At 51.3% G+C, this 11,743-nt stretch overlaps 2 protein-coding genes across 12 annotated transcripts in view; one reads left to right on the forward strand and one right to left on the reverse strand.

The window, feature by feature from the left end:
• Window positions 1-1,431, forward strand: part of Ralgds (ral guanine nucleotide dissociation stimulator) — a 39,454-nt gene extending 38,023 nt beyond the window's left edge. For all 11 annotated transcript variants that reach the window (XM_031369531.1, XM_031369532.1, XM_031369530.1 and 8 more), the window contains exon 18: window positions 438-1,431. In XM_031369531.1, the coding sequence (XP_031225391.1) occupies window positions 438-613 (176 nt within the window). In that variant the 3' untranslated portion in view covers window positions 614-1,431. The remainder of the gene's footprint in view (window positions 1-437) is intronic.
• Window positions 1,432-4,772: 3,341 nt separating this feature from the next.
• The window catches only part of Cel (carboxyl ester lipase), a 9,884-nt gene continuing 2,913 nt past the window's right edge, over window positions 4,773-11,743 (reverse strand). The window contains exons 2-11 of the mRNA XM_031369533.1: window positions 10,347-10,497; window positions 10,145-10,267; window positions 9,540-9,737; window positions 8,836-8,966; window positions 8,585-8,692; window positions 8,323-8,440; window positions 6,730-6,916; window positions 6,391-6,594; window positions 5,464-5,661; window positions 4,773-5,201 (exon numbers count right to left, since the gene is read on the reverse strand). Of these exons, the coding sequence (XP_031225393.1) occupies window positions 4,853-5,201; window positions 5,464-5,661; window positions 6,391-6,594; window positions 6,730-6,916; window positions 8,323-8,440; window positions 8,585-8,692; window positions 8,836-8,966; window positions 9,540-9,737; window positions 10,145-10,267; window positions 10,347-10,497 (1,767 nt within the window). The 3' untranslated portion in view covers window positions 4,773-4,852. The remainder of the gene's footprint in view (window positions 5,202-5,463; window positions 5,662-6,390; window positions 6,595-6,729; window positions 6,917-8,322; window positions 8,441-8,584; window positions 8,693-8,835; window positions 8,967-9,539; window positions 9,738-10,144; window positions 10,268-10,346; window positions 10,498-11,743) is intronic.

The raw sequence follows: 11,743 nt of genomic DNA on the forward strand, positions 1-11,743 counted from the left end.
GGGCAGGAGTGGGGGGACTTCCTTCCAGAAAGCAGGCCTACAGAGGCTCAGGAACTAGAGTCAGAATCAGCAGGAACAGCAAGTCCAGCTTGGTAATGATGGACAGATTCTAGGCCAGAGGTAACTAGTGGAAATGGAACCCAGGGGAAAGTTCCTTGGAGCCTTTGTGAGTAGCAGTAGAGCGTCAAGGAAGGCAGTGTGGATTCCAGGAAGCCTGCGCTGGCTGGAAGTCCCAGCCAGCAGAGAAGGCTGTGAAGGTGGTGTGGGGAGACTTCCCTAGGCTCTCATCGCCCTCTAATGGGGTCAGAGGAGAGGTCCTTGTTGAAGCTGGATTGGAGAACTCTTAGGACCCTGATGTGGCCTGGCTGAGAGGAGGCTCTCAAGAGGTGGGGGCATCCCAGCCACATAAACACCACTTCCTGTCCCTCTCCCACCAGAGCTGAAGATTCCAGAAAACGCCAATGTGTTCTATGCCATGAACTCTACTGCCAACTATGACTTTATCCTCAAGAAGCGGACCTTCACTAAGGGGGCCAAAGTCAAGCCTGGGGCCAGCTCCACCCTCCCCCGTATGAAGCAGAAGGGACTCAGGATCGCCAAAGGCATCTTCTAAGGACTAAGGACGTCCCCCAGGGGCTGGCTGGCTGGCTGGTTGGAGACTAAGCACTTACAGACTAGAGTGGCCCAGGTCACACAGGTACCTCTGCCCACCTGCCAGCCCAGGCTATACCCAGACTCCACTTTGACCCTGAACCTCTCCTGCTGCCGGGATTGACACCTGCCACCTGACAGGCTGACCTGGCCTCCGGGGACCACTTGCCGCCTTAGGTGCCTTCTGCTCTCTGGAACCAGAGGACTAGCTGACTTTTGCCAAGGAGTGCTGCCAACTGGGCATGGGACCTTACCTGCCCTGGACACTATCCACCACACTTTCCTGACACCTCCCCAGGTGCAGATCACTGCCACCCATGCTCCTGGATGCTCCAGGACACCCACACACCCAGCAGGGCTGCCGACTGCATTCTCTCCTTGTGCCCACAGGCACTGGCCTGGGACCTTCGTGGAGGTCCTAGCCTTTCCTCCCACACTCTAGCCTTTCTCAGGCTGCACCAAAGATTCCACCTTCAGGGGCTACAGAGTCAGGGAGTCTTGCCCACCAGGAGCACAAGCCCTCCTTTGGATCAGAGAGAGAAGCCCTCTCATGGACTGCCCGGTTGGTATTGAATCCCATACCACTGAAAGTGCCATTCACCACCACTGCATCCCGGGTTGTACAAGACTACACACAATGGGAGGTTTGTGGGGAGGAGGAAGACAACTGAACATTTGTATAAAACGTAAAAAGTTTACTGATTGGGGTGGGGCAATATTTATTTGTTGTAAATAGAAAATGCTAGACTTGAATATTATATTAAAATCCTGTTTCTACTACGGCCTGGTCACTGTGGTTTTATTCTTTTTATTTCCTTCCTTACTAGCAGGGCTTTCTGACTCTTTTGTAAGGATTCTCAGTTGATTTCATGCAGGCATAACCCTTCTCAGGCATGCTGAAGGAGCACACAGCCACCTCATGTACAGCAGACAAGTTCAACGAGTGATGTGCTACAGCTTCTCAGCACTCCTGGGGTGTTCTCATGAAGAGAATGGCCTCTCAATGGCTGATGTCAGACAATGGCTCCAGGACTCAGTCTCTATAGAGATAGGAGATTGGGGAGTGGGGTTGAGGCTGGAGAGATGGCTCTACAGCTAAGAGCATACACATGAGGAGGTATCAGTGAAGTGTGGAAGGCAGAGCCTAGAGGCAGGCTTTTTGGAGAGGACCTGGGTTTGGTTCCTAGCACCCATATCAGGCAGCTCACAACTACCTGTAATTCTGGCTCCAGGGGCACTGATTCTCTTCTGACTCCTGGAACTCCAGGCACTGGAACACATTTCAGCCAAGACTCATACGATAGATAGATAGATAGATAGATAGATAGATAGATAGATAGATAGATAGATAGATAGATAGTGGATGGATGGAAGGTAGGTAGGAAGATGGACAGACAGACAGATAGGTGATAGGTAGGTGGATGAGATAGAACTTAAAAATATTTAAAAAGAAAGAAATAGGTTGTAAGCCAGCAAGATGGCTCAGCAGATAAAAGCACTCATTACTAAGCCCAATAACCCAAGCCTGCTCCCTGGGACCAACATGGTGGGGAAAATCCAATTCCTGTAAATGTGATCGTCATGTATACTACATGTTTGTAAATAAGTAAATGTGTGTGATTTTTAGAAAGAGGGTCTGGAAGGAGCGCTTGATTGTTGGTCTTGTAGAGGACACGAATTGGATTCCACATGATGGCTCACCACCACATGTGTTTTCTAGAAAATCTGATGCTCTGTTCTGGCCTCCAGGCACACATGTAGCACTTGAACACATGTAGGTAAAACCTCATACACATAAAAATAAATCAGTCTTTAGAAACAAGCAGGATCTGGGTGCTGGAGACATTTCCTGTGTACCATGGGGAAGGGCCCTAGGTTTGATGCCCCAGACCGACATCAACCTTTGGCCTCTACACGCATATGCATATGCACCCACACATGCATATGCACACACCACACACACAAAAATGGGGGGAAGCACATACCAGAGAGAAATGGAATAGAGAATCAGGCCTTTTGAAAAGATGAACAAATCGACAAGCCTTTAGTTAGATCAACAAGAAAATGTAGAGGACCAGGGAACATCACTACCAAGTGTGCATCAGTCAAAAGGAGGACTCAGCATCCTCAGACCAGCAAGAGACCAGGGGTGTGCTGAGCCAGGAGCAGGGCCACAGACCATGGACAGGCTTCGGATGCTTCTTCTATCACCTACACAAGAAGCATCTGGGGGGCTGATGAGATGGCTCAGCGGTTAAGAGCACCAACTGCTCTTTCTAAGGTCCTGAGCTCAAATCCCAGCAACCATATGGAGGCTCACAACCATCCATAATGAGATCTGATGCCCTCTTCTGGTGTGTCTGAAGACAGCTACAGTGTACTCACATATAATAATAAATCTTTGGGCCAGAGTGAGCAGAGGCCCTGAATTCAATTCCCAGCAACCACATGATTGTACAACCACCTGTACAGCTACAGTGTACTCATATCCACCTGTACAGCTACAGTGTACTCATATACATAAAATAAATAATAAATAAATCTTTTTTAAAAAAAAAAAGCATCTGGGACAGTCAGGTGCTGTAACAGCAGGTCATAAGGGGCTAGGGAAGGGAGGTGGGAGTTTGGTGTTCAGACGTCCAGCTTCTGTCTGGGTGGTGGAAACATTTTAGAAACAGGTAGTGGCATTGGTGCTACAATGTGTAATTCTCCTGAAAATGGTCCAATTAGCCTAAGACATGTGTGCCGTCACAGCTTGTTAATTAGCATTTCTCATTGTCTGGGGGGTGTGTACACATGGAGGTCAGAGGACAACTTTGTGAAGTCAGTTCTCTTTCCACCTTTATGTGGATTCTGGGGCTCGAACTTGAAATGTCAGGCTTCCACAAGGTACCCTTACCTGCTCAGCCACCATGCTGACCTGTTTAGCACAGTTCTAAGAATTTGATACTCAGCAAGCTAGTAAGGAACATTCCTCCAAGGCCTCTGCATCAGCTCCTGCTTCCTGACCTGCCTGAGTTCCAGTCCTGACTTCCTTTGGTGATGAACAGCAATGTGGATGTGTAAGCTGAATAAATCCTCCCCCCCCCCCAAAAAAAGAATTTGATACTTGCAGGCTGAATACAACATTGCATCCCTGAGGTGGCAGTGCGTGGGAGGCCAAGGCCAGAAGATGATGAGTTGGAGGCTAGCCTGAGATAGATAGCAAAACTCTAGCTTAAAATTATCTTGATTAATGTAAGTAATTATTCTAAGCTGTAGTTCTTAGGCCCAGCTTCTCAGAAAGCTGGTGGCAGAGGAGCTCTTGAGCCAGCGTTTGAGACCAGTGTGGACAAACAAAACAGTGTAGGTTCCCAACAAAAGCCTCTCACAAGGATGGTTTCCTGACCAAGAGAAAGCCGTCCCACATCTGTGGCAAATTTTGTCACAGTTTAGAGACAAGTAGATTTCAGAGTCCTTTGTAAAAGTCTAAGGAGGAAGATTACCTGCAGACATGGACACTGGCCAACCCCTTTCCTAAGGCCATGACGCTCCAGAAAACCTTGTCAGGGTTCCATCCCCTGCTGCACCATGCCCGGGAAAGGCATCTTGCAGTGCTTAAAGTTGTAGGGTGCCTCTTCCCATTAGCATCCTTGTGGCCTGTGAAGCAGATTCCAGCTTCCTATAGCTGCCTGTGCCTCAGATGGCCCTGCCTCTCTGCCACACATGGTTGGCCAGGGCTGGAGGATGCCCCTGATAGATGGGAGCTTCCAGGATCTCAGGGTGCTGCTTCTTGCCTGAAAGAGCCTCCCCCTCCTTCCCCACTACACTACTACTGACTACCCCCAAAGTTAGTCCTTTGATTTCTGCAGCCTGGGGATTGGGGGAGATGGTCCAAGTGCCTGTCACCATTGACGGGGAGTCCCTCCTTCCTCCAGACTGTTTCAGGAGCATAGACCAAATAGCAGATGGTGAGGACTGAGGCTTTATTGAAGGAGAGCTAATAAGAGGAGACCCTGGGACCAAGGCTTATAAGACTTTATTTATGTATGTATTTTATGTTTATGGGTACTTTGTCTGCATGTACATCTGCACACCAGTAGACAGAATCAGACAGTTGTGAGCAGCCATGTAGGTGCTGGGAATTGAACACAAGATCTTCAGAAGAACAGTGAGTGCTCTTAATTCCTGACCCATCTCTCCAGCCCTAGCTTATAAGACTTTAGAAGCCAATGGCGGCAGGCATCTGAGCCTCCACAGAGTCACCCATTGAGGGGACAGGGGCACCCTGAGAGTCATCTGTTGGGGGCACCGGTGCTGTCTGAGAGTCATCTGTAGGTGGGACAGGGGCAGCCTCTGAGTCATCCTCAGGGGGAGTGAGGGTGTCCTGGTCACCAGTCACTGTGGGCAGCACCTCGAATGTCACAGCCCAGAACTTTAGGAACTTTTCCCTCAGGTGCTCCTTCATGGAAGTGCTGGTTATCTTCTTAGTGATGTCCAGGTAGTTACCATTCTCCAAGGTATAGGGGTACCAATGTGTGGGCACAGGTGAGTTGCCCATGTTGGGGTCCCTGCAGAGTGAGAAGAGACTGAGCAGGGGCCTGCAAAGAGACTAGAGGCTCCCAGACAGCTCTGCGCAGACAGCTTGGACATCTGAGCCAACCTTTCAAGGCTGTCATGACGAGCACGCGCTTGGCCCTGGGGCTGGGTCATCAGCTCTTCTGCTTGTGTGCAAACTAGCTACCAAGGCTTGAGGATAAGAAGTTTGCCCACATGAGAGAACAGACCTACAGGGCCAAAGTGACAGAGGAGCCCACCACACACACATCTTACCCACTCCTGGCAAAGTTGGTCCAGTAGGCGATCATGGCCTTGGAGACAGCCCTGTCTTGGGCCCGGTAGCCCAGTGGGGTGGCGAAAGGCTTTCCAAAGACGTACTGGAGATCATCAGCATGGTCTGCCCCCATCCATTTTGGGTAGATAGGCATCCGAGAAGGGTGGGAAAACAGGTAAGAGTAGGTCTTGGCGCTCCTGAGGGAAGCAGAGGCAACTGGGTGGGTAGGGAGCTCCCTTGGGAGGTAGGCTCTGGAGAGAAGCCAGAAGGAACACAGCAGGGCCTGTGGGGGGGAACCCCCAAGACTCATCAAAAAACTAGGGTTTGTTTGTTTGTATAAGACAAGGTCTCTTTATGTAGCCTTGGCTGACCTTGAACTCACAGAAATCTGCTCTCTGAGTGCTGGGATTAAAAGTGTGTGCCACTTGGGCTGGAGAAATGGCTCAGAGGTTAAGAGCACTGACTGCTCTTCCAGTGGTCCTGAGTTCAATTCCCAGCAACCACATGGTGGTTCACAACCATCTGTAATGGGATCTGACGTCCTCTTCTGGTGTGTCTGATAGCTACAGTGTACTCATATAAATAAAATAAATAAATCTTTGAAGAAAAAAAAAGTGTGTGCCACCATGCCCAGCTCTGAACTGGAGTTCTTGATAATAAGGGAAAGAAACACTGTAGCCCACATTCAATGTTTGTGTCTCCATCCTACAATATTCAGAAACCTCCTTTCCATACTCCAGGGTCAAGGGTTATTTGTTTTCCACCTAAACTCATATTTCTTACATGATAAGACAGGCATATGCTTTCATTACACTTTTAACCTTGACTGATGGGAAGCCCAGAGCTATGTTCATTGTTTAGTGTGCCAAGAGGACTAGGCAGTCCTCTCACAAGCCTCCCCAGCCAACCGCTTCCCAGAACCTCACTTGGCATGGGCTCTGTGCTGAGCCAGCGCCATCTCCGTGGGGATCAGGAAGAGTATGTCAGTCTCAAAGGCCACCACTGTCTTCTTCATGTTCTCCTGGGACGGGTCCTGGGCCCAGGACTCAGTGTAGATGTCAAAGGTGGCTTGGGCTCCCTTCAGGCCCTTGGCGACAGTGTATCCACTGACTAGCCTGTAGAGGTCCTCCCTGCATAGGGACGATGAAACATGCTGCACTGCCCTGGTGTCCACAGGAGCATGTCTGCCTGCGCTCTCCCCAACACAGCACTCACCTCTTTCCCTCTCATCCTGTTCCCCCCTACTCTCTACCCCCCACACTCACTCTGTGATATTCTGTTTGGTCTTGTCAACAGCGGGCACATCAACGGTAGAAAATAGGTGGCCATCCATGTTGTTAATACCCGCTAAGTAGTCAATGTCAGCAGTGTTGTTGTACAGGTTGATGGGATCATCCGGAATGAAGTCGCCATCGATGACAGGGATGAAGGCCAGGTAGTGCACAATGGGGTCTGGGTGGGAGAGGCGACAGCTTCTTACACCTTCAAGCGCCTGCCTCTTCCTCCTCTTGGCCTTTTGTACTAGACTTGATCTCTTTCCTTTTCAGACCAGACCCAGGCTCCTCAACCCCAGCCCCAGGGACCTTTGGCCAAAATCAGCTAGTGATAAGGGTGACTGTCCTGTATGTGGGATGCTGAGCAGTATCCTTAGCATAACCTGCCAGATGTCACTGGTACCCTTCTGGGTATGCCAGGCAAAAGCATTCCCATGAAAAGCATTCTCATGACCATGTGAAGAGTCCACTGCTGTCTGTTTTGCTTGAGCACCCTGTCCACTCCCTCTTTCCTTGTTACACCTACACCAAGGATAAGGTGGCCTGCTAGCTGCCCTGGGTGAGGCCTGCCTGCCCTCCAGGCTTGCCAACCGGTCTGTGCTCTACCTCAGCAGGCTTTCCTTGGGCCCAGCACAGCCAGACTTTCTTCAGTGGCTCTCCAAATAAAATAGTCTGTTTGAGTGGCAAAGGTGCTCAGAGGTAGAACATCTGCCTATCATACACAGGCTGTGGGTTTGATCTATGGCATGGAAAGAAAGAAGGGAGAGAGAAGGTGCAAATGCTCAGACTGCTAGATTTGCTTTGGAAGGGTAAGCAAAGAAAAAGTCCAATGTCCTAGGCTAGCGGGCTGGTTCTTCATGTTTCCTGGTGGCAGCTCCAGCTGGAAGGACCAAATGCCACAGGAGGTATTTGGAAATTTACAAATGATTGCCACATTTACAAGAAAGCTTAAGACTCACCATCCAGCTGGGCAGTGGTGGCGCACACCTTTAATCCCAGCACTTGGGAGGCAGAGGCAGGCGGATTTCTGAGTTCAAGGCCAGCCTGGTCTACAGAGTGAGTTCCAGGACAGCCAGGGCTACACAGAGAAACCCTGTCTCGAAAAACCAAAAAGAAAAAAGAAAAAAAAAAAGTCACCATCCAGCATAGTGGCCCTGTGTCTGGGTCTATACATCTCCCTGAAACTGTATGGGTTTCTGCTGTCTGGGACTCATGTTTGGCTTCCCTCCCTCCCTCCCTCCCTTCCTCTCCCTTTTTTCCCCTCCCTCCTTCCTTCATTTCTTTCTTTCTTTCTTTCTTTTTTTTTTTTTTTTAAAGACAGTCTCACTAGGTACCTCTTTGAACCCACAGAGATCTGCCTGCTTCTACCTCCTGAGTGCTGGGATTAAAGGTATGCACCTGGCCATGTATGGCTTCTTCAAAGTCCCTGAAAGAACTGGAAGACATCTCCTTACTGCTGGGGCCTGCTAGTGGTAGAGACAGGCCCAGTGTGGCACCTTTCTGTCTTCTCCAGGAGCTCAGCCTTGCCCTCCAAGGGCCCTCCTCTTCTACCCTACATGCCTCCCACCCAGGAACACTACTCACACTCCTGCCTTGTCAAGGGCAACTTGTAGGCCAGTGTCAAGGCCCGGGGATCTGTGATCTTCAGACACCCAGCCATCCTCCCAGTATCCTCTGTGGGGCATCCCACCTTCTTAGCAATCTAGGGAAAGGCAGGAGGTTAGAGAAGGCCAGCAGTGAGGTTTGGAATGACTAAGGGCAAACAGAAGGTCCACGGCAGCACAGAGGACCAGGACAGCATGGGAATGGTAAAGGTCCCCACCCTGCCCACTCCTGCCCTGCTCACCATTTTGGCCCAGAAAAGTGGGTTCTTCTGGATAGCCCAGGGGCTCAGTGCCATGCCACTCTGACTGATGGCTCGCCGGATGAGGCCCTTGTTGTATGGGGAGAGGGTCTGCAACACCCAGAAATTCTGTCAACAGGCTGTACCTGGGCCCAGGGCTCCCAGTCACACCCTGCTCTGACCATTATCCCAGGCCCCATTGGCTCCCTCCCTTAATCTTGGGGTCAGACCCTCCATGCCAGAGGGCCCCGGACCTGCAGAGAGACACTGGCACCTCCAGCAGATTCCCCAAAGATGGTGATGTTATCAGGGTCCCCCCCAAAAGCTGCAATGTTCCTCTTCACCCAGGCGATAGCCATGTGCTGATCTCGAAGACCAAAGTTTCCTGAGGGTAAGGGGAGAGACTTCATCAGGAGGGCCCTCAACTAAAGCTAGAGGAGGTTAGAGATTAGTGACCTAGAGATTAGTGACACAGACTCAGTGTGAGCAGGAAGCAACCAGTCCCCAGGAGGGCAAGTGGTGGATCTTCAGGAGGCTGAGCTTAAAGGGGAGTAGCGGGAGGGGGAGGGGCCAGAAAGTAGGGGGGGAGGCCTGGGAGGTACAGCCACCAGTGGCTCTGCCTGACTGACTCCATCTTGCATGTTTCCTCCAGCAGTCTGTCTTTCCTTTGGCATCTAAGTCTACCTCACTCTACCTTGGCTTTCCTGTTGGTCTCCAGGACTCAGCTTGAGTCTGCCATTCTGTCTGTCTCTTGGCCTCTCTCATTTCCCGGTGGCTGCCTCAGGCTCCCATGTCCCACAGTTTAGCTTCAGTACCCCAACTCTGTGAAGAAGGTTCTGGGCCTACCCTCAGCTGTCAGGCTAGAAGTTTCTGAAGTGCATCTATCTGCGGGGCTCAGAGTCCACAGGGTCCTGCGCATTCACTGTTCCCACTTTTATAGTCAGAGGCTCCAATATACCTGGAAGGTTAGCATCCCCGGTGCTAAGGAAACCCAAGGGTCCAACACGGTAGTTGAAGGTGACCACAATGACGTTGCCCCGAGTGGCGATCTCCTCCCCGTCATACAGGTAGTTTTTGAGAAAATTGGCCCCGTGGCCAGACCCCATGAGGAAGGCACCTCCATAGATCCAGACCATCACAGGCAGATTGTGGGACACTGAAAAGGACAGACGGGGACTTCAGATACCAACAGGTCCTCTCCCCAGCCAGCTCAGTAACCCTGTTGGAGCAGGTGCTCAGTCAGGGCTCTGAGGATCAGCAGTGGGCAACCCCTTCTCGCCTCAATGCTAATTTCAGGGCTGTTAAGCTTAGCAGCAGCGCCGGGCGGTGGTGGCGCACGCCTTTAATCCCAGCACTTGGGAGGCAGAGGCAGGCGGATTTCTGAGTTCGAGGCCAGCCTGGTCTACAGAGTGAGTTCCAGGACAGCTAGGGCTACAGAGAAACCCTGTCTCGAAAAACCAAAAAAAAAGAAAAAAAAAAGAAGCTTAGCAGCACCAAACAGAACCCAGACCAGGGTTTGGAGCTCTGGGGTAGGGGTGGGGCGGAATCCTCTGGGATCCAGACCTTGCTTCCTGCCCTGGGGGACCCAGATATTGAGGTAGAGGCAGTCTTCTTGCCCATAAGTGTTGTCCTGGGTGATGGTGGCCTGTAGGCATCGTTTCTTGAAGTCTGTAGCCTTCAGCGTCCCTACAGTGAGAGAAGGGCAAAGTGTAAAAGGAGCCAGCCAGGGTCAGCCCAGTACCCAGCACCCAGCACCAGTACCCACCTTGCCAGCCAGGGTGACGCTGAGGATTCTCCAGGGTCTTGGCAGTGGCAAAGGGGATGCCCTTGAAGATGTCAACAGAGTCACCACCCAAGAGACTGAGCTTCTTGTTGACGCCCTCCACGAAACCACCTTCTGTGTACACAGCACCCAACTGTAGGTGAGACAGGGCAGGGTCAGATGGGCTTCTGCATGGCTAGCCTGAATCCAGAGTGGCTGACTAAGTGGGTCCACGGTGCTAGCAGGTCCTCTGCCAAGTGCTGGAGGGGCTGATTCCCTTTCCTCCCAGACCCTGGCACACCCTCCTTCAGCTATCTGAGCCACTTCTGCCCACATCTGCTAAGCTGGAGTGACAATCTAGATCTTGGCTAAGACCTGAGGCGTCAATCTTCCCATAGGTAAGATGGGCCACAGCACCTTCCCCTAAGGATTGATGGCTGTCAGTCAGAAGGTCTGTTCAACTACAGACAGTGGTGGATGCCAAGTGCTTCCAGAAGTTTTCTAACTTAGGTCAGAAGGTTTCTGAGATCCCTCTCTCCTCCCGTCACCTCTCCTCACTGCCATCCTAGATGGGCATGGGACTGGTGGCCCCATGTTCCAGGTCTTCACAAGGCCAATCAGCACTGCTATTTGGTGTCCAGCTCAACCAGAGGCCTGGAGTCAGGTACTCATCTGCCCACTGTCCCTGCAAACTGAAGTGCAGGGGCTCTCCCACTGGAAGTTGTTCTGTTGAGACGAGGCTGTCTAATCTCTGTGCAGTGTATGTCCCCTCCTATCCTGCCTGCATCAGTCCAGGGCACACAGGAGCAGCTCTGCTTGCTTGGCAGTGGTGACAGTATGGCCTCCTGCTTCTCCTCTGTGCAAGATTTCAGGTAGGGGGAAGTAGGTGGTCTGTAGTTGCAGGCCCAAGCTGGGATCCTAGCAGCCCTTTAAGTCTAAGCTGATGGACCCCCTACTATACTGGGTAAGGAAACTGAAGAGAGGAGCCAGGGAGACTACACAGATCACTGGGGCATCTAAGATTCTTGGTTTCTGGGAGGAGTCAGAAAGCCAGCTTAGGTGTGTGTGTGTGTGTGTGTGTGTGTGTGTGTGTGAGAGAGAGAGAGAGAGAGAGAGAGAGAGAGAGTCAGAAACAGAGAAAGACAGACACACAGAGAGACACAGAGAGACACACACACACACACACACACACAGAGAGAGAGAGAGAGAGAGAGAGAGAGAGAGAGAGAGAGAGAGAGAGAGACACGCCACCTCTCAGAAGTGTGTCTGTGCAGTAGTGGTTGACTTGAGTGCCCCAGGTTGGGCCAGATGCAATGATCCTAGCCAGTGGCAGGATGGTGTGCTGGCAGTGAGTGGAGCAATAGGGAGACAGTTCAGGTCCTTCTAAAAAAGGACCTGCC

This window comes from Mastomys coucha, unplaced genomic scaffold (genome assembly GCF_008632895.1).
Source record: "Mastomys coucha isolate ucsf_1 unplaced genomic scaffold, UCSF_Mcou_1 pScaffold15, whole genome shotgun sequence".
NCBI lineage: Eukaryota > Metazoa > Chordata > Mammalia > Rodentia > Muridae > Mastomys > Mastomys coucha.